Below are 22,805 nucleotides of genomic sequence, written 5' to 3'. Positions count from 1 at the left end.
TTGTATATTTAGAAAACCCCATCATCTCAGCCCCAAATCTCTTCAGGCTGATAGGCAACTTCAGCAAAGTCTCAGGATACAAAATCAATGTGCAAAAATCACAAGCATTCCTATACACCAATAACAGACAAACAGAGAGCCAAATCATGAGTGAACTCCCATTCACAATTGCTTCAAAGAGAATAAAATACCTAGGAATACAACTTACAAGGAATGTGAAGGACCTCTTCAAAGAAAACTACAAACCACTGCTCAACGAAATAAAAGAGGACACAAACAAATGGAAGAACATTCCATGCTGATGGATAGGAAGAACCAATCTCGTGAAAATGGCCTTACTGCCCAAAGTAATTTATAGATTCAATGCTATCCCCATCAATCTACCACTGACTTTCTTCACAGGATTGGAAAAAAACTACTTTAAACTTCATATGGAACCAAAAAAGAGTCTGTATAGCCAAGACAATCCTTCACAAGAAGAACAAAGCTGGAGGCATCACGCTACCTGACTTCAAACTATGCTACAAGGCTACAGTAACCAATACATCATGGTACTGGTACCAAAATAGATATATAGACCAATGGAACCTAACGGAGGGCTCAGAAATAACATCACACATCTACCACCACCTGATCTTTGACAAACTTGACACACACAAGCAATGGGGAAAAGATTCCCTATTTAATAAATGCTGTTGGGAAAACTGGCTAGCCATATGTAGAAAACTGAAACTAGACCCCTTCCTTACACCTTATACAAAAATCAACTCAAGATGGATCAAAGACTTAAACATAAGACCTAGGACCATAAAAATCCTAGAAGAAAATCAGGCCAATACCATTCAGAATATAGGCATGGACAAAGCCTTCATATCTAAAACACCAAAAGCAATGACAACAAAAGCCAAAATTGGCACGTGGGATCTAATTAAACTAAAGAGCTTCTGCACAGCAAAAGAAACTATCATCAGAGTGAGCAGGCAACCTACAGAATGGGAGAAAATTTTTGCAATCTATTGATCTGACAAAGGGCTAATACCCAGAATCTACAAATAACTTAAAAAAAATTTATAAGAAAAAAGCAAACAACCCCATCAAAAAATGGTCAAAGGATATGAACAGATACTTCTCAAAAGAAGACATTTATGCAGGCAACAGACATATGAAAAAGTGCTCATCATCACTGGTCATTAGAGAAATGCAAATCAAAACCACAATGAGATACCATCTCGTGCCAGTTAGAATGGCCATCATTACAAAGTCAGGAAACAACAGGTGCTGGAGAGGTTGTGGAAAACAGAACACTTTTACACTGTTGGTGGAAATGTAAATTAGTTCAACTACTGTGGAAGACAGTGTGGCGATTCCTCAAGGATCTAGAACTAGCAATCACATTACTGGGAATATACCCAAAGGATTATAAATCATTCTATGATAAATACACATGCATACATGCGTTTATTGTGGCACTATTCCAATAGCAAAGACATGGAACCAACCCAAATGTCCATCAGTGACAGACTGGATTAAGAAAATGTGGCACATATACACCATGGAATCCTATGCAGCCATAAAAAAGAATGAGTTCATGTCCTTTGCAGGGACATGGATAAAGCTGGAAACCATCATTCGCAACAAACTATCACAAGATCAAAAAACCAAACACTGCATGTTCTCAGTCATAAGTGGGAGTTGAACAATGAGAACACATGAGACACAGGGAGGGGAACATCACACACCAGGGCCTGTGGGTGTGGGGGGCTGGGAAGGGATAACATCAGGAGAAATACCTAATGTAGGTGATGGGTTGATGGGTGCAGCAAACCACCATGGCACATGTATTTCTATGTAACAAAACTGCATGTTCTGCATATGTAACCCAGAAGTTAAAGTATGATAATAATAAAAAAAGACAAAAGGGACAGTATACAATCATAAAAGGACTAGCCAAATAGGAAAATATCACAAACTTAAATATATATGCACCTAACACTGGAGCTCCCAATTTTATAAAACAATCACTACTGGACCTGAGAAATGAGATAAATGGCAACACAATAGTAGCGGGGCACTTCAATACTCCACTGACAGCACTAGACAGGTCATCAAGACAGAAAATCAACAAACAAACAATGGATTTAAACTATATCCTAGAACAACTGGACTTAACAGACATTTACAGGACATTCTATGCAACAACTGCAGAATATAAATTCTTTTTATCAGCACATCGAACATTCTCCAAGACAGACCTTGTAATAGGCCACAAAATAAGCCTCAATAAATTTAAGAAAACTGAAATCATATCAATCTCTCAGACCATAGTGGAATAAAACTGGAAATTAACTTCAAAAGGAATCCACAAAGCTATACGAATACATGGAAATTAAATACTCTTTTCTTGAATGATCCTTGGGTCAACAATGAAATCAAGATGGAAATTTAAAAATTATTTGAATAAAATGGTAATAGTGACACGACCAACCAAAACCTCTGGGATACAGCAAAAGTGGAGCTAAGAGGAAAGTTCATAGTATTAAATGCCTACATGAAAAAGTCTGAAAGAGCACAAATAGAAAATGTAAACTCACACTTCAAGGAACTAGAGAAAACAGAACAAACCAAATCCAAACCCAGGAGAAGAAAAGAAATGACCAAGATCAGGGCAGAACTAAATGAAATTAAAACAAAAAAGATAAATGAAACAAAAAGCTCATTCTTTGAAAAGATAAAATCAATAGACCATTAGTGAGATTAATCAAGAAAAGGGAGAAGATCAAAATAAGCTCAATTAGAAAATGGGAGATATTACAACCAATATCACAAAAATACAAAAGATCATTTAAGACTACTATGAACACCTTTAAGCACACAAACTAGCAAACCTAGAAGAGATGGATAAGTTCCTGGAAGTATATAACTCTCCTAGATTAAACCAGGAATAAATGGAAACTCTGAGCAGACCAATAGCAAGTAGTGACATTGAAACAGTATAAAAAAATTGCCAACAAAAAAGTCCAGGAACAGATGAATTAAGAGCTGAATTCTGTGAGACATTTAAGGAAGAATTGGCACCAATCTTATTGAAACTATTCGAAAGATAGAGGCGGTCCTCCCTAAATGATTCTGTGAAGCCAGTATTATCCTAATATAAAAACCAGGAAAGGACATAACAAAAAAAATTACAGACCAATATCCCTGGTGAACATAGATGCAAAAATATTCAACAAAATACTAGCTAACTGAATCCCACAGCATATCAAAAAGATAATACACCATGATCAAGTGGGGTTCATACCAGGGAGGCAGAGCTGGTTTAGCACATGCAAGTGAATAAATGTGATACACCACATAAACAGAAGTAAAAACAAAAATCATACGATCATCTCAATAGATGCAGGAAAAGCCTTTGACAAAATCCAGTACCCCTTTATGATCAAAACCCTCAGCAAAATCGGCATTGAAGGGACATACCTTAAGATAGTAAAAGCCATCTAGGACAAGCCCACAGCCAACGTTATACTGAATAGAGGAAAAGATGAAAGTATTTTTACTGAGAACTGGAAGAAGATAAGGTTGCCCACTTTCACCACTTCTATTCAACATCGTACTGGAAGTCCTAGCCAGACAAGAGAAAGAAATAAAGGGCATCCAAGTTGGTAAAGAGGAAGTCAAAACGTTGCTGTTTTCCAGTAACATGACTGCATACCTAGAAAACCCTAAAGACTCATCCAAAAAGCTCCTAGATCTGACAAATGAATTCAGTAAAGTTTCAGGATACAAAATCAATGTACACAAATTAGTACCACTGCTATACACCAACAGTGACCAAGCTGAGAATCAAATCAAGAACTCAACCCCCTTTACAATAGCTGCAAAAAATAAAATACTTAGTAATATGCCTAATCAAAGAGGTGAAATACCTCTACAAGGAAAACTACAAAAAACTTCTGAAAGACATCATAGATGACACAAACAAAGAGAAGCACAGCCCATGCTGATGGATGGGTAGGATCAATATTGTGAAAATGATCATACTGCCAAAAGCAATCTATAAATTCAATGCAATTCCCATCAAAATACCATCTTTTTTTTTTTTTTTTTTGAGACAGAGTCTCGCTCTTGTCTAGGTTGGAGTGCAATGGTGTGATCTTGGCTCACCGCAACCTCCACCTCCTGGGTTCAAGTGATTCTCCTGCCTCAGCCTCTCAAGTAGCTGGGATTGCAGGCGTGTGCCACCACGCCCAGCTAATTTTGTATTTCTAGTAGAGATGGGGTTTCACCATGTTGACCAGGTTGGTCTTGAACTCCTGACCCGCCTCGGCCTCCCAAAGTGTTGGGATTATAGGCATGAGTGTCTGTGCCCAACTGTCATTATTTTATACAGAACTAGAAAAAACAATTGTAAAACTTATATGGAACAAAAAAGGAGCTTGCATAGCCAAAGCCAGCCTAAGCAAAAAGAAAATATCTGGAGGCATCGCATTACCCAACTTTAAACTATACTACAAAGCTATAGTTACCAAAACAGCATGGTACTTGTATAAAAACAGGCACATAGACCAATGGAACAGAATAGAAAACCCAGAAATAAACTGAAATACTTACAGCCAACTGGCCTTTGACAAGGCAAACAAAAATATAAAGTGGGGAAAGGACATCCTATTCAACAAATGGTGCTGGGATAATTGGCAAGCCACATATAGAAGAATGAAACTGAATTCTCATTTTAACCTTACACAAAATCAACTCAAGATGGATCAAAGACTTAAATGTAAGACCTGAAACCATAAAATTCTAGAAGATAACATTGGAAAAACTCTTCTAGACATTGGCCTAGGCAAAGAGTTTATGGCCAAGACACCCCAGAAGCAAACACAACAAAAACAAAGATAAATAGATGGGAATTAATTAAACTGAAAAGCTTCTGCACAGCAAAAGAAATAATCAGCAGAGTTAACAGACAACCCACAGCGTGGGAGAAAATATTAACAAACTATGCATCTGATACAGGAGTAATATCCAGAATTTACAAGGAACTCAAAGAAATCAACAAGAAGAAACAAACCCATCAAAAAGTGGTCTAAGGACATCAATAGACAATTCTCAAAATAAGATATACACATGGCCAACCAACATATGAAAATGCACATCACTAATTATCAGGGAAATGCAAATCAAAATCACAATGTGATACCAGCTTATTCCTGCAAGAATGACCATGATTAAAAAATTAAAAAATGATAGATGTTGGCATGGATATGGTAAAAAGGAAATAGTTTTACATTGCTGGTGTGAATGTGAACTAGTACAACCACTATGGAAGACAGTATGGAGAGTCCTTAAAGAACTAAAAGTAGAGCTACCACTTGATCCAGCAAACTAGTAAAACTCTACTGGATATCTACCCAGAGGAAATGAAGTCATTATATGAAAAAGACACTTGCACATGCATGTTTATAACAGCACAATTTGCAACTGCAAAAATATGGAAAAGGCCTAAATGCTTATCAACCAATGAGTGGATACATGTGGTATATATATATATATCATGGAATACAACTCAGCTATAAACAGAAATGAAGTAATGGTATTCACAGCAACCTGGATGTAGTTGGAGACCATTATTCCTTTTTATTTATTTATTTATTTTTTGAGATGGAGTCTCACTCTGTTGCCCAGGCTGGAGTGCAGTGGCGCAATTTTGGCTCGCTGCAAGTTCCACCTCCCGGGGTTCACACCATTCTCCTGCCTCAGCTTCCTGAGTAGCTGGGACTACAGGCGCCCACCACCACGCCTGGCTAATTTTTGGTGTTTTTCATAGAGACAAGGTTTCACAGTGCTAGCCAGGATGGTCTCAATCTCCTGTCCTTGTGATCTGCCCGCCTCAGCCTCTGAAAGTGCTGGGATTACAGGCGTGAGCCACTGCACCCAGCCTGGAGACCATTAGAAGTAACTCAGGAATGAAAAACCAAGCATGGTGTGTTCTCACTTATAAGTGGGAGCTAAACTATGAGGATGCCAAGGCATAAGAATGATATAAAGGCCTACGGGGAGTTGGGCAGAAGTGTGGGAGGAGGTGAGGGATAGAAGATTACACATTGGGTGCAGTGTACCCTGCTTGGGTGATGCGTGCACCAAAATCTCAAATCACACATAGAGAACTTATCCATGTAACTGAACACACGTTTCCCCAAAACTTTTGAAATAATAATAGTGATAAGTAAATAAAAAAAGAAGGTACTTGGGAGAAGAGGTGGATATCTTTCAAAATAAGCAAGCTGTATTTCCTCCTTCTGATTGGGGAAACAAAAATATATGGCATCCTCACTGCTCTGGCATGGCACAAAAGCAGCATGGTGCCTTTTTGTCTCTGTCGCTGCTTTTGATGTCTCCTGACTCTACGTCTGAGCTTATTCCTGACTGTGGGCCTCCTGGGAAGACCTCTTGGCACATAGACCTCACAAAAGCCCCTTATTCTCTAAGTTCCCACCTCATCCAGAAGTGAAGAAGAGGGGTTCAGTTTGGTGTGAGAGTCACCTGGTTTGGAGATCTCCAGGCTCGCCTTGCAGGCCTCCTCTCTCCTCACTAGCAGTTCTGTCTCATGTCTGTCCTTCTTGCCTAGCTTGCCCAGCCCGTGCTGCTCCTTTCCTCCCTGGCACAGACACAGGGCTGGGGGAGGTGAGGGCTGTGCTAGCACCCACAAAGCTGCATAGAGCAAGGACAAACAGAAAGAGGAACTTTGACACTACCTGAATAGAAATACCTGAATAGATAGAAGGAAGGAAGCCAGGATTCTGTCTACCCAGAGGGGAAAGAGGAAATAGAAGCCATGGTCAGTGAAGGACACAAGTTGGTTATTGAACCCAGTCCTAAATCAAGGCTTGGAGACCGGTCAGGAACACTGTGCCATAATTATTTATTTTACATAGAAACTTATGAGATAGATTTGAATCAGGAATTGCACATGCAAAAGATATTGCTGATGAGGATCTTTTGTTTAAAATGACAAAATTTTAGTATTTTAAGAAAGCATACAAATCAAATCAGCTATATTCTTCCTCACTAGTTCTTTCCTGTTAGGGTTCTTAATTCTTTTCCTCAGAAGTCAGAGCAAGTTATGGTGGGAGGTAGAGATTTTGGAAGGAGGAATCTAGAGACCTAGAGAGGAAGAAAACTGGCTCAGAAAGGACACGTCTTCTATGCTTTTGGATGAGGTAGGAATCGACTCCAGAGTGCAGTGAGACTGCAGGAGGAAGCAGGCTGCCTACTATGGAACACCATATATAAGGTATTTTGTGTGGAATTTTGTATGCTACATGGCAAGGTGGTTGGAGAAGTTGGAGTTGACATGCAAAATATTTTGCATAGATAAACTTTCAAGTATGACTTGCCTTCTCTTCTATCATGGAGCTCTAACTCTGAGACAAAATACTGTGAAATTAAAATTCAAATATTATTCTTACTTTCATCATATCTTCATAGAAAAGATAAAGAATGGGGTGGCTGTCTTTCTTCTTCCACCAGCCTTTCACATGGTCGAACCAGGACCCCCATACCACTGAAAGAAAGACACATACATATTTGGGCCATGGGAAGCTGAGAGTAGAAAAACCCAGGGGAAAAAACTAAGCTGTTTCCATAAGATACAAATGGAAGATGTAATCAGGAGAACTTTCTCATCACACTTCCTGTCTCTGCTTCAGCACAACTTTTCCTCCTTTTGGAAGCTGGCAAGATTACTCTCTTAGTCTCCAGAACCTATTAGGCTTGAATCTTAGCTTTGACCCTTAGAGCTGCATGACCCTGGGCAAGTTACTTAACCTCTCCGAGTCTGTGCTTTTTAAAAACAATCTTCTGAAAGGAGGTTAGTAATAGTAACTATCTTGTAAGGTAATGTTTGTATAAATATATTCTGTAACATCTACTGTGTGCTCAGCACTGTCCTAGGTATTAGAGACAGAGCAGTGCACACAAGATAGGCAGAAAGCCCTGCTTTTGGAAGTACATTTTATGGGGGAGACAAATGAAATTGATGTGAAATATGCAGAATGCTAGAACACAGTGTGTGCTTAGCAAAACAAATAACCCAAATAACAAAACAAATAACCAGGGAAGGAGAGGGAAAACATTGAAAGTACATTCCAGGAGGCTGACAGGTAGGCTGGTCAGAAGAAGGGATTATTGAGCACAACCCCAAAAAAAGGGAAAGGAGGATCCCTGCTGGGCAGTGGGTACAGCCAGGGGAGGCACTGGGTAGGAGGTTCTGGGTGTGCCTGGGGGACCAGGACAGAGTGAGTGAGGCCAGTGGAGTGGGGAGAGATGCAAGAAGTGTAAGGCCTGGCCCTGTGGGCCTGTGCGGTGCCCTGAGTACTCTGACTTTACCCTGAGTGAGATGGGATGCCAGTTGTGGGCTTCCGATAGAGGAGTTGCATGGTCTGACTTCCCTTTTAGTAGAATCTCTCTGGTTTCTCTGTTGAGAGTAGAGTGTAGGTTGGCAAGGGCAAAAGTGGGGGCAGAGGCTGTTTCATTCATCCAGGGAAAATCTGATGATACTTTGGCCCAAACTAAGTCCAGAATCTGACCAATCCTCACACTTCTGGAAGTGTGCAATCTAATCACACTTAGCGTTGACAGATTTTCTCGTGGGGTTTTTCTTTCGGAGGCTGGATGGGGTATATGAGAAACAAAGAGGCTCAAGATAAGATCAAGATTTTGGGCCTGAGTAATTTACGGGACAGAGTCACAGTTAACAAGAAGGAGAGGCTGAAGGAAAAGCAGGTTCTGGAGGAGAGGCAGGAGTTAAGATTTGGACACATGAAGTCTAAGATGCCCTGTAAACATCCCAGTGGAGATGTTGGTAAGGCAGCTGGGTCTATGCACCTGGAGCCCACGACCAAGGCCAGAACTAGTGCAAATCTTGGAGTCATCAGCAGATAGGTGACATCTGAAACTGCAAAGTGAGTGATATTGAGCAAGGAATGATGTAGGCAGAAGAGAGAAAGGAGCCAACTGTAGACATCTGGGAGATAAAGAGAAACCAGCAAAGGAGACTGGGAAGGAACAGAGACGTAGGAGGAATGTCAGGGGAGGGTGGGGTCCTGGGAGCCAATAAGAAATCATTTCAAGGAAGAGAGAGTGTGACCAATTGTGTTAGATGATGTTGATGGATTAAATGAGATGAGGACAGAATATTGATCATTGGGTTTAGTGATGTGGAAGTCATGGTGACCCTGGCAGGACAGGTTTGGTGGTGGTGGGAGAGAAACTGAGGATAATAGTGTAAGCCAGTGCTACAAGGTGTTTGCAGTAAATGGAGGGAAAGATGGGGGAGGTAACTGGGATTGGGGAGGTAGCATCAACAGAGTGGTTTTTAAATGTTATTTTATTTTAAGGTGGGAGAAATAATAGTATGGGCCAATGCTAAGACATATAAAAGCGTTAGTCTGGTAGTGCCTAGGACACAGTGTAATAGTAAGTGTCTGACACATAGTAGCTACTCAACAAAAGTCATTTGAAAATTTAAGTAAAAAATTCAGTAATATTTTCCCCTTTCTTCTATTATATTATCCCTTCTGCCAAAATTTGCCTTTCTTATGTTTCATTCACACAGCGTAAAGATTAGGTAGGATGTGTCTAAAAGTCTCTTTGATACTAGGATGTCTAGGAGCACTTCGGTCCCACCCCCAGTGATAGCTTCCAATCATTAGGGAGTATCTGTTCAACCCCTTTCTCTCTTCTGGCATGCAGTGTAGTCATAGGGTGACCAGACATTCTATTCTGTATAGGGCTGTGTCAGTTTAATTACTGAGAATCCTAAGCTGCAAGAAACTGCTTAGGTCAGGGCAAGCTGTATGAGTAGATGACCGAGACATAGTGCCAGAATATCTGCACTTTGGCAGAAAGCACTTGTGCTACTCCAGCTGGGTGAAATGCCTCAGCATGGCACTGCCCCTCATAAATAGGGGGAGCTGCTATTGTTCTACTTCTTATTCTTGATTCCTTCTACCCGTGTTCCATGCTATTGGCCCTGAAGATGCTTCTTCAGGAGTTTCTCTCTCTCTGTCTCTCTCTGTCTCTCTGTCTCTGTGTGTGTGTGTGTGTGTGTGTGTGTGTGTGTGTGTAGAGGAGTAGCCCTAAGGCTGTGCTTGACGTCAGTGCTTCTCTTCTCTGGTGTGCAACTTGCCTGATGCAGGGCAAGGAGTTGGAACTATCCTCTCAGCTCTCTGATTTAGGAACAGTCATTTACATCAGCCCAGTCCTGGCCCTGCACAAGCCCAATGTCTCAACTTGTCAATGATGTCACTTTCTTAGGGATCACTCTTTGTCCAAAGACATCCTGACATCATTGTTAGAACACCTACAAGGAAATTTACTGGAGACATTCAACCAGTGAAACTACCCTGGGGTACAATGGATCATTTTCAAAGTATATCTCATAAGGAGAAGACTATAATAATAATAATAATAATAATAATAATAATAATTTTTGTCATTTAAGATTATGAAAGTCAAATGGCAATCAAAGGTATCATATTTTCCTACATTACAGGTGGTTTGTTACTAATGGAAAGGACTACTTTATTACATGTATTTATAATTATTTTAGAGAAAAAAAATGTAGGTGACAAGGCAGTTGTTTCTCCATAGGACTGTATAAATAATTAGCAAAGGTGTTTCAGCTATAAATTTTGAACTTGAATAATAAAAAGTGCTTTGGTGCAAATATTTAGGTTTTAATCATGCAAAGCTGTCAATTCAACTTCATGGTGCAAACCAGTTTGATGTTATATTTATATTGTACTTCCCCAAAAGTATAACCTTGTAAAGCTTCCTTAAATTACCATTTTTGAAAACTTTTGAGAAATCTTTTAATTATGAAAGTATTCAAATATATGCAAGAGTAGAGGAAATAGTGTAATGAATTTCCATGAACCGATTATCCAGCTTCAATAATCTCATCACCTTTTCGTACTCTTTAGGCTTCTTTAGGAGAACAGTTGATGTATTAAAAGATATAGCAGCATTTGAGACTTAGAAAAACATCAAGAAACTTGTGAAGACTCAGTTTTGACACTGGAAGCATGACTGAAAGATCATACATTTTTGCACGTGACAGTTTGTGAGCCTGCAGTGTCAGGGGCCACCACTGCACCACCAATTCAAATGATGGTTGTGATTGGAAAACTTGCATGCACACTAAACATTTTCTTTCTTTCCGGTTGAACATGTAGGCAATTAGACATGGTTACCAGCCAGTCAAGACTTCAACTGCCAAGCACACAGGGTTTGAGCTTAACCAAACCTGCCTATGTTCAAATTCTAGCCACTGCTCTCGCTAACAGGGTAATCATAGGCAAGTTACTCAAACTCACTGAGCCTCAGTTTCATCACCTACAAATGATGAATATTCTTACCAAGCTTATGAGGTTGTTCTAAAGATTAAACAAGTTAATGCATGTAAAACATTTAACATAGGCTTAGAGTTGGGACCTTCATTTATAGCTGGCTTGCCTGTAATACTGGTTTGACTTCATTCAGAGGATATATTGCAATTGGAAGCAAATCCACTGACCACAGATTACAGCCAGGGCTATGCCACATCTCTCAGGATGTTGCCTCTAGTCCTTCCCTCCAAGAAAATCTGAGCTTCTTCTATGGGTGAATTTTGTTTCCCAAGAAGGAGAATTTGATGGGGAAAGCTTATCCTCTGCAGACATAGGTGAAGGCTGGTTTCATGCACTTGGCTCACCGTTGCCTGCCAGGAATGTTTCGAAGTACTCATCCCAGCTTCCCGGGTCAGGGAGTGCTTTGTTCATCCTTTGAAAATGGTAGTAGGACACCAGATTATCCTTGGCATTTCTGGCCACATAGATTATCTGAAGTGATGAGAAGAAACAAAATAAACAATAGGACAAGTTAGAAATCGGGCATTCAGTATGCAGAGCGTATGTGTTCTGGTAACCATGTCCTAAAGGTCATGAATGCATCTTTGTTCTCTTCCACTCATCATCCAGCAGCCAGAATAATCTTTTAAAAATGCAAATCAGATGGACGTTGCTTCCTTGTGCAAAACTTCTCAATTTCTGTACATTGTTCTTGTGATTAAGTTCAAAGTTCTCAACCTGGTGGTCAGGGTCTGTGTAATCTCACTCTCTGATTCCCTTTGCTCATTCTTCCCCAGTCACACTTACCTTCCCTTCTTCTGTGGTAGTGCTGATTTCGTGGTTGTCCTACAGTGTTTCTGGTTGTCCTTCTTTAGTGTGTCCTGCTCTGCCATTTTGCTCTTAAATCAGAGTGTCTTAAAATGATGACCTTCAAGAGGTCTGTCCCTCTCTCTAAAAGTGTATGCAAAATTTTTTTTATAGATGTGCAGTTTGTCAGGAGTGGAGTCACAACTTTCTGTAGATTCTCGATGGAGCTTATGATCACTAAAAGTTTGAAATCTTTAAATGTTGGCCTTCTTTAGTGCTCTGCCTAGGGCATACTTTTATTTTCACTATATTTATTTTTTCCGTTTTTTTTGCTATCTGTTTCTATTGCGATAAATTTCATATGTTTATGACTCACAAATTTGTTTCTAGTACATGTCTGTCTCCTGAGCTAGAGACTTATGTATCTGTATCCCTACCTGAATGTTCTGCATGCATTTTAGACTCGATGAATTCAAAATTCAATCCATCTTCACGCAAACTAACTGCTTCTCTTTTATGATCTCTTTCCATTAATGGTACCACTATCAACAGTTACAATGACAAAATCATATGAGATGCTTCTTTTTCCATGTCTTCTATAGCCAGTCCTTGAGAGATGTTGTAAATTCTGTCTGTTGTTACATTTGGAATTCATTTTCTCACTGCCTCTGCCTTAACCCAAGCCTTTTAAATTCTTTTCCTGGACTATTGCCACCATCTCCTCACTGATATCCTGTTTTCAGTCTTACCTCAGTTCTGTTCACCCCTCCACATCCCCCAGGGGAGCTTTCTAAAATGTAAATGAGATCATGTCACTTCTTGTTCACTTCACATTCTTCAGTGGGATCCAAGTAGCCTACAGGTTAAGTCCAAACATCTTAGAAGGCAAAGCTGTGCAACATGGCATCTCTGGCTCCTTTCCACCTCTCATGCCTCTTTTCTGGCCTTGGACCTATTTTCTTAAGTCTTGGCTTCTGCTCTTTCAGTAATATGGAATGTCCTTCCCTCTCTTATCACTTAACAAATTTATGTCTGTTCCTCATGCCCTGACTCCTCTGTCACTTTTGTTGACCCTCCTTGTCAAGAAGTTTTGTACTCCCCACTTACTGCTCCCATGACACCTTTCCTGGTTCTTAAGCTGTCATTGATAAGGGTGTGCTCAATATATACCCACTTTGAGAAAAGAGGACCAACATCTACTAAGCTCAGTTCTAAACCTCTAAGCCTCTTAATAATGCGATAAGGTGGAGGTACCTGAGCATGCTTTTGGTACTTGCTAGATTGCTGTTATAGTTATTTTTATTTTACTGATATTCCTAGCCCAGACCTGGCTCTATCTGTGCTAACAATATGTTTCCATTTGCTTTCAGTCATTCAGCCACCCCTGCCCCCAAACTCCAGATCTACATAGGAAGATCCAATAGGGTCAGTAAGGTAGAGTAAGACCCTGGATGTACTCTGGAGAACCAGAGACAGTAAAGGTGTGGATCTTGACAAGCTGTCAGACGGAACAGAACACCACATGGAAAGGGAAGGTGGGGACTGCTTTGGCTTAGTGCCAAGGCCCATTTGTAGACCCTACCTGTAGAGGGAAGCAATAAATGGTCTCTTGGTGCTCTGAAAGAGTTAAAAAAATTCCTTAGTGACCAATTTAAGACATACATGAAAATGCATCTGCACCCCTGTAGGCTTCAATATGGAAAATAAATTTGATGTTTACAAAAATTTGACTTTCATCAGGTCTCAGAATGACTAGGTCTTGCAGCTTGTAGGCACCTTTAGATGTTTGCAAGAGACCGTTGAGCTACAAGTGAGATAAAGTGAGAGGACAGTAGAGCATATAGTTTTTAAGATTCCTTCAGTGCCACTTTCTGATCATTTAAATACTCATTACCTTAAGACTGGTGGGAGGCCAACTACATAGAAGCTTTGGAAGACTTCTGTGGTTATAGGAGGCATAGAGTAGGTGGTGTAGAGTAACAGAAAGAGCATGGGCTGTTGGGTAATGAAGAGGTGGATTTGCAGCCCATCTCTTCCACCTTCCATGTGTTTGTCATTGGACAAGTTATGTAACACCTCTGAGCTACAATGGCTCAGATACCTCCACCTTATAGCATTATTAAGGGGCTAAGATGCTAAGAAATGAGCCTAGTATATGTTTATCCTCTCCCTCTTCTTGATATAGGTGTATGCTAAGCACATCCTTATCAATGAGAGATTAAGAACATAGAAGATGATAATAGGTTCTATAATCTGCTTCTGGCAGACACACTGTAGGGATGGCTGGACAATGGTTATGACACAATAAACTGCTCCCTATGTTCTCATGAGGAAAATTTGTCTCTGAATACTTTGTTTTAAGCTTACCTTACAGTTTTCCTTCCAGAAGGATGGAGGCAGTAGTTGTACAGGAAGATGAGTTTTCAGGGTCCTTGGAGAAGGCATTGCGTTAGCGTGGTCAATCCCTGCAAAAATTTTCCTGGCTTATTCTTTAATTTTTTAAAAAGTTTTAATTTTTATGCAGTTGAGCTTATCAGTTTTTTTCCTAATGGCTTCTGGGTTTTGTGCCATGTTTTGCCTTCTTCACTCCTAAATGATAAGAAACCATTTCTCCCTATTTTTTTTTTAGTGCTTAGCACTTTGTATGTCCTTTTGTACCTCTGATTCTTTGCTACCTTGGCCTTCATTTGGTATATTATTTACTGTTAAGTGTCCTCTCCATTTCTCATCCCATTAGCCTTTAGAAATTACCACAGTTCCACTTGGCAACAGGGGATTGTTGGCATCAATGCAAACGAGGACAATGAGACCACATTGGTGGAATTCTGGTTACATGGTGATCATCCAGGTGACCTAGAATGTGCTTACTTTCTATTTTTTAATTACCATGAAAATAAAATCGTAATTAAGAAATTGTTGTAGAGGTCTTGAGGACTCTCAAAAATATGTCCACAGATGGCCTCCAGGGTAAAACCAAGATCACTTAGTATGGACTAGAACACTTTTCAAAACCTGTTCCCCGTTATGTTTAACCCTAATTTTGGTGATTTTTCTCAAGCACACTGGTATGACACCAAATGAGCGGTTTGGGAAAACTGGCACATGTTCTTCTAGTTCCCCCCACCCTACCTCTCTTCCCACAAAAAGGGAATGAGAGAGAAGACAATGAGCAAGATTTGGTTTTAGGCCATTAGTTTGTTCATTTATTTCCCAAGATGAGGTCACAAGTCAGTTGTTCAGATGGAACTAGAATAGATTTCTGTAGAAAAAGTCTAATTAAAGATGACCACGTACCAATGCTGGTCCAACATGGACTATTTCATTCCACTCTATCCCTCAGATACCTATACCTGGAGTCCACATAGGAGACACACACACATTCACGCACACTGCATAGCTTAGTGGTTGAGAGCATGGACTTAGGAAACAAAATTCCTACGTCCAAATCTTGGGTCTACTACCTATTAATTGTGGACCTTGAGCAATCATAATCCCTCTGTATCTCAATTTCTTCACATATAACCTAGCAGCTACCTCACAAGTTGTGAAGAATAAGTGAGTTAATATGCAAAAAGTTTTTAGAATAATGTCAGCCATTTAAATACCCATCAATGATAGACTGCATAAAGAAAATGTGGCACATATACACCATGGAATACCATGCAGCCATAAAAAGGATGAGTTTATGTCCTTTGCAGGGACAGGGATGAAGCTAGAAGCCATCATTCTCATCAAACTAACACAAGAACAGAAAACAAAACACTGCATGTTCTCATAAGTGGGGGTTGAACAATGAGAACATATAGACACAGGGAGGGGAACATCACACACTGGGGCCTGTCAGTGGGTCGGGGGGCTAGGGGAGGGATAGCATTAGGAGAAATACCTAATGTAGATGACGGGTTGATGGGTGCAGCAAATCACCATGGCACGTGTATACCTATGTAACAAACCTGCACGTTCTGCACATGTACTCCAGAACTTAAAGTATATATATATATAAAAAGAATAATGCTTGGCACCTGATGTGTACTATGAAAGTCTTAGCTATGACTATGACACTTACTATTTTTTCATGGGAAATGTATGGTGCATCCCAAATTTGAATCTGTGGTTCTTAGTGCCAGATGTCTTTGGCACTGACACGGGGGTGCTACAGGAGCAAGCAGGGACTCTGTTGGGTGAGAACTGTGTAACTAATGCTTGGCACTTATAACTGGTTGAACACTTTGTTTAATAGAGAGATCATACCTCTCTATTGTTAAGTGTTGAAGCGAACTACGTTAGGCGAAAGGATCTATCTAGATTTGCACATGCACAAGAAAAGTTGGTTTTCATCCAGTACTTAGAATTAGGGATTAATGGGAGTTTTTCCCCACCAGAATATGTTCAACTTTCAGACTGTTTACTCTTGAATTGTTCATCTTTATACGAGGACTATGAATTTGTAAATGGAAGACTTACCATAGTGTGTCATTCGTATCCATTCCAGGAAAGGGTGTCGAAGTTGAATGGAAGCGCGCCTGCTTTTCTCAATATCTCCATCATTTTGTATCAGATCTACAATTTCCTGTGTCCAAGTGGTTCCTGAAAGAAAGTAGAATAGAGATCTGAGGAACTGATTATTGATTTTCTGCAGCTTAGAATTTAGAAACATGCTATAAAAAATTAATTTGCCTGTTAATACCTCACTTATGTTGCCTATGACATTGATTTAAAACCAACTATTAAGATTATCTTTTCTCACCAGAAAGGTTAAGGACAGAAATGTGACTTCTTTATTTTGTACTCCAATGATGTACTTAAAAAATCTGAATACGCATTGGTATTTCTATAAAATGATAATACAAATAACTATTGTATTGTTTGTAACAACAGGGATTATTTAAAATATTTCCATTTGAAGAAAATCACAAATTCGCCAAACCTAACTTTATGACCATTAAAAGTTCTGGCTGCTAATAAGTAGTCTATTTCTATTCACCCTTGATTACTTTAAAAAAAAAATTTTTTTTTTTTTTTTAGAACCAATGAACTGACACAATGTCGATAATATGAAAAGGAAGGAAAAGTAAGAATTTCAAATAATCCACAAACTGAAAAAATGAGATTGAATGAATTCCTCTTTCAAAAAAAAAAAGAAAAGTTAAACAGTGGCTTCTACAAGAAAGGTGAACTCCTTATAAATGAAAAAATGACCTTTGCTGCATTTGAGGGTAAAATTTGTTTTTCTTCACGGTCTTGTCTGGGATCTCCTTCCTGATTCTGGGGCTTCCTTGGACTGGGCGCTGGTCTCTGCAGTATCTGTGCTCAGAAAGTGCATCCTTGTTTGGCTTCTGGGACCCTTGGCTGACCTGGTCCTGTTTTTCTGGGGGAAGCATGGATTTGATGTGTGTGGGGCTGTGGAATTAAATGGGCTCGACTCCTATGTATGATGTATGAGTCGGGTGGTTTTGGATGAATTATGTAAACCTGATGCACATTAATGATTCTCATGTGGTTTCACAAGTTGGAAGAGAAAATAGGCAGAATTCAGCTTGTCGCAGGCACTAAAGAAGTAGTAGGTGTCTTCATGTTTCGATGGTGTTGGTGTACATCCTGAGGGCCAGAGCTAGAGTAGATGGGACCACCGTGCTTGGGGAAGCCCTGGGGAAGACGGTGCCATTCTCCTTGTGGCTCCCCCATGCCAATTTTCTGTGATCTTGGTCTCCTTTCCCTAGTAGTCTGATGGAGGTACCTGGGTGCAGTGCCATGGCTCTGGCTCCTCCTGTAGACTGTGCCCATGTGCCAGCTGCTCAGCTCCTGCCAGTTCCTACTCTGCACTAAAACCAATTTCTCTTTCTGCCCTTCTGGGGTCAGCACTGGCTTCGTCTTCAAAGCTTGTTGTCTCCTGATGATGTGCTGTCCTAATTCCGAATCCAGGCTACTTTGACAGTTCCAGAGAGCCCTTCTCCCCCTTCTCCACATAGGCTAGCTCTGCTTTTCCCCCTCAACTCTGAGCATGGAATTTGGGCCTTGTTGCCGGCAGCCTCTCAGAGGAAGTCATGGGTGCCTCTACCTCCAGACTCCACCTTTGTACTTGACTTAGCTGTCGTAGATGCTGTGAGCATCTCAGGAAACCTGGGCTCCCTCAGTGGCCCCTGACCCTATTCCTGTGTGGTTGGTCCACACTATGCAAGGGCTTCTGTCAGACCTCCTTGCCTCATATTCCAGACTTGCTTCCAACTCAGCCTGCAGACAGGGCACCTTGCATTATGACTCGTACTCACCAGTAACTGTTCCCCTCTTCCCCTGGGGAGCTGAGTTCCACTAGATTGTGCTTCTCAGTCACCACTATGGCCTGGTTTCCAGCACGTGCTGATGTCTGCTTTTCCATGGACTCCACCTACAAGGTGGCAATTCCAGGCACAGATGTTGACCTGAATGGCAACTCAGCAAGCCATGGCATAGCTCAGGCAAGCTGTGGCAAGGGCTGTGCTCTACAGCTATTCATGGAGATTGTAAAAGGTGCCGGATACACAGCCCAGATTTTGCTTCTGAATGGAATTGTTTATTCCACCAGCTGCTGGGGATGCTGCTGGCAGATGGCCCCCAGCTATTCAGCCCTCTCCAGGTCCCTTCCTGGGACATCTTCCATCCAGGGACTGACTGACACTCTGTTCCCCTCTCTTCAACTGGGATGGAACCAACTTTGCAGGGCCATCCCAGCTTCAGATCGTCCCATATGAGGCTTTTTGCTGGGACTGAGTTGAAGCTCAACTTCTCCCTCTAGACAATCCTACTTTCTTCCCTTCACTTCCAGGGGGAGTGATCCCAGGAGCACTCCCTAATAAACATCTCACATACTTATCTTCAACTCAGTATCTGCTTCCTGGGAAGAAAAGGGGCTGGTTTGGGAGTGAGGATCATGATTTCAGGTCAGGACACACTGACTTAGGTGAGTAGTAGATGGGACCTGGAACCTAGCATCTGGGATGGGTTGTGATTTATAGGGTTACTGTAACCTTCCAACTTGCCCAGGTCTATACAGGTTGATTCTGTTGTCCCAGATTAATTATCAACAGTGTCTCTTTCTATCTCAGATGACTTAGTTTGGAGGATAAATGATGAAGTCACTACAGCATAAGGTCAGCTGTTTCCTGCATGTCTCAAGTATCTGTCATGCCCTGTAGCTAGTCTCAGAAAAAATGTTCTTTCTCATTTTCCAGATTTGAGCTGGGAAAATGCTCAGTTCTCATGAGTCCCAGGGAGATAAAATTCTCATTCAAATGAAGTTCTCTTTTCATAATTATTTCCCACTTGTAGCACAGTATTTCTTGTTCCACATTGATAAGTGTTATCCTAGAGGGAAGTTACTAAGAGTGTGACCCTGGATAACTTGACTTGCTTTGTAAAAAAGGCAGTTTAAGTTTTCAGGGCATAATCTTGCCACTAGGAGATTCAAGTAGAATCCGTGTTGATAGAACTGACAACTTGAAGAAAGAAAACCCAGTAGTCATTCCAGGCTGTGGCTGGGGCTGTTTACAGGCACCAAGTGCAGTGCCCATCTGACAGCCACGTGATTAATTCGATCACAACAGGCACTCCGTTCAGATCTTTCTGGCTCGAAGATTCACTCCACTGGCCACCAGGACACCACTCACTTCTGGCTTCTTCTCTGTCCAATGTCTAAGTGAGGAAGCTTCTTGGGGTTTGGTCCTGTGCCCTCTTTTTCCTCTATGCTTTCTTCCCATGTGATTCCATTCATTCCCACTGCTTTAAACATCATCTTTAGTAGACACTTTTGGTGACTTCATCGGATCTTCCGTACCAGCCTCTTGCACCCCCATCTCCTCCACTGCTGTGAGCGTTGGCCGCTCATGGCTCTCAGCTCCCTGCTTTGCTAGAGAAGTGTCCTCCTCTGAAGCGGGGCTCCTAATGGAGAAAGTGACCATCCTTCCACTCCTTCCCCTCCTGCCCTAACCACATCAGGGCAAGGCTTTACTCAATGCCACATCTTTGCTTGGCCCCTTCTCCTTCCCTATCCTGTACATACCCTTACTGGTTTTTTTTTTCTTTCCCCTAAAGAGCACCCTTCCAATAAATCATGTGTACCTGAATCCTTGCCTCAGGCTCTGCCTTAGGGCATTTAACCTGAGATTTCACTATCTACAGCAACTCCAGTTATATCTCCAGCCAGAGTGGGCTTCCCTCTGTGCTCTATATCTGACAGCCCCCCTGACATCAACACTTCGTGGTATAAAGGTCATCTCAAACTTAACATGTCCCAAACTGAGCTGTAGTTTAACCTGCCCACCTCCTGCACAGGCTCCATGCCTCTCCGTCCCCCAGGCTTTCCCATCCCAGCCCAAGGGGCCACTCAATTGATAGAGCCAGAAGAGAGTCACCCAGGAGTCATCCCTTCCTCTCGGATCTCAAGTAATTTTACCTCCAAAATACATCTCAATTTTTTTTCTCACTCTCCATTTGCACTCTTGCCCCCTTAGTCCAAGCTACTTTCTTTCTCATCTGGAAATGGCAACACACACATATTGTGTTCCCCAGTCCATTTTTGACCCCCTCCAATCCATTCAACTGCCTAATAGATGCCCTGGCCTCTCTCAGCACTGTTCCTCTCTGGACTTTCCTGACTCACTGCTTGGCACTGGCATCCACCTCATCATTCTAGCCCCAAATCTTGTCTCCTCTCTTTCCCTCACCCCCCATTTATCATCTATCAGTAAGTCCTACTGCTCCTGTCTGCATATGCAAACACTTCCTCTCCATGCTCCCTGTTACCGGCTAACTTGTGTGCTCCCCAAATTCATATGTTGAAGTTCTAACCCACAGTACCACAGAATGTGACCTTATGGAGATAGAATCTTTATAGAGGTAATCAAATAGAAATGATGTTATTAGGATGGCTCTAACCCACTATGACTGATGTCTATACAGAAAGGCAGAATTTGGAGGTAGATGTGCACACATGGAGAGTGCAATGTGAATGTGAAGATGCCATATACCTCCCAAAGATAGAGGCCTGGAACAGTGCCTTTCCTCACAGCCCTCGAAAGAAACCAAGCCTGCGGGTATCTTGATTTTGGACTTCTGGCCTCCCAAACTGTGAGACAATAAATATCATTGTTTAAGCCACTGAGCGAGTGGTACTTTGTTTCATAGCCATAGCAAACTGATAATACATTCCCTTTGTAATAATCACAGTGGCTCAGAATTTCAGAGTACTACTTCCTTAATCCAAATGAGGACCCGCAGTGTTCTCTCATTATACCCTCTACATTTCTTTCTAAGGTCTTATCACAGGTAATCACAGATCTGTGAAATGATGTGTTTAATGATTTAATGTTCTTCTCTCGACTGTACTGTAAATCCCTGCAAGGCAAAGATAACGAACATTTACCCATCACTATGCTCGGTGCCAGTCTCTGGCATTTAGAAGATTCTTGATACGTGATTGTTAACTGAAAGAAAAAAATGAATAACATGGTTTTTTTAACCTGAAAATCGGCTTTGACTAGTTACATATTTTTGATAAACCAACTACTCTATCTCTAAAAAATCCCTATGGTTTTATAGAAAAATCTTAGCTCTTTTGCCATTCTGTCTGATTTATAGACAAGGACACTTCCTTCCTCTGCTCTTTGACTTTACTACATGACCCTATAAGGTACTGATACATGCTCCAACTTCTATTTCCCTCCTCTCATGTCCATGTACATACCTGCTTTGGGGTAAGAAGCAATGAGCAGGTCATCAGGCTTGGCTTGGAAGTTCCAGATCTTTTCCCAGGAATCGCATGCTTTCTTTTGAAGAATGATTCCATTCACTTGGGAAAATTCTTCTGGGGGTAACAAGCCCCATTCTAACTCACTTGTCTCCTCCACCTTATCCTTAGCTATTCCTTCTGCCATGGTCTTGGGCACCAGCAGGGGAAAGTAAAAAGTAAATGAAAGTCGAGATTCACTCGGGCTTTATGTATTCAGTGTTTTAGGCACAGAGCTGTGGTCATTCATTACAGGTAAAATATGCTCAGGCAAACAAAGAGACAATTTGCATGGCTCCTGGGTAGAACTGGAACAAAATCTTCAGCATTGTGCTAGAATAGGCCTTACTCTTTCTACCAGTGAGTTTCTGGCAGAGTTGCACCTCCGTACTGCCAGGAGGAAGAACAGCAGTGGGGCACCAGTCCAGGGGTCTGCCCAAGTCCAGGAGGTCACTTCCTGGTCCTGTGGATGCCCATGGAGATGGGGAATTGAGAGGAAATATTGAAGGAATGCCTAGAGCAAGTCTCCAGGAATTCCTTTCCTTCTTCCTTCTCTTCACCTGGAGTTACTCTCCCTACAGAAAGGAAAGTGATTCTCTCTTCTGGGTTTGGTTATCTATGGAGATTTGGAGAAACACCTTCCCCAGACCCGAGGAGACTTATGCTTCTATTGACATATCACATGCTAGGTGCCCATGTTAGGTGCACATGTTGCCAGCTGGGACAGTCCAGCTGGGAATTCCATCCCAACTTCCAAGACTGACTTAGAGAGTTACCTAAATCTCAGGTCTGTTTCTGTTCTGTGAGAGGTTAGACTGCAATATTTGAGGACCATTATTGCAACGAGTTTT

At 41.3% G+C, this 22,805-nt stretch overlaps 1 protein-coding gene across 1 annotated transcript in view; it reads right to left on the bottom strand.

Moving 5' to 3' along the window:
• Positions 1–22,102, bottom strand: part of LOC108536774 (sulfotransferase 1C2-like) — a 30,381-nt gene extending 8,279 nt beyond the window's left edge. Inside the window, exons 1-5 of the mRNA XM_017883793.1 lie at positions 21,913–22,102; positions 16,659–16,781; positions 14,562–14,659; positions 11,753–11,879; positions 7,467–7,561 (exon numbers count right to left, since the gene is read on the bottom strand). Of these exons, the coding sequence (XP_017739282.1) occupies positions 7,467–7,561; positions 11,753–11,879; positions 14,562–14,659; positions 16,659–16,781; positions 21,913–22,102 (633 nt within the window). The remainder of the gene's footprint in view (positions 1–7,466; positions 7,562–11,752; positions 11,880–14,561; positions 14,660–16,658; positions 16,782–21,912) is intronic.
• Positions 22,103–22,805: the final 703 nt, after the last annotated feature.

The sequence above is a fragment of the Rhinopithecus bieti genome, unplaced genomic scaffold (assembly GCF_001698545.2).
Source record: "Rhinopithecus bieti isolate Rb0 unplaced genomic scaffold, ASM169854v2 scaffold_13742, whole genome shotgun sequence".
NCBI classification, from domain to species: domain Eukaryota; kingdom Metazoa; phylum Chordata; class Mammalia; order Primates; family Cercopithecidae; genus Rhinopithecus; species Rhinopithecus bieti.
This window is presented reverse-complemented; position numbering and strand designations above follow the sequence as displayed.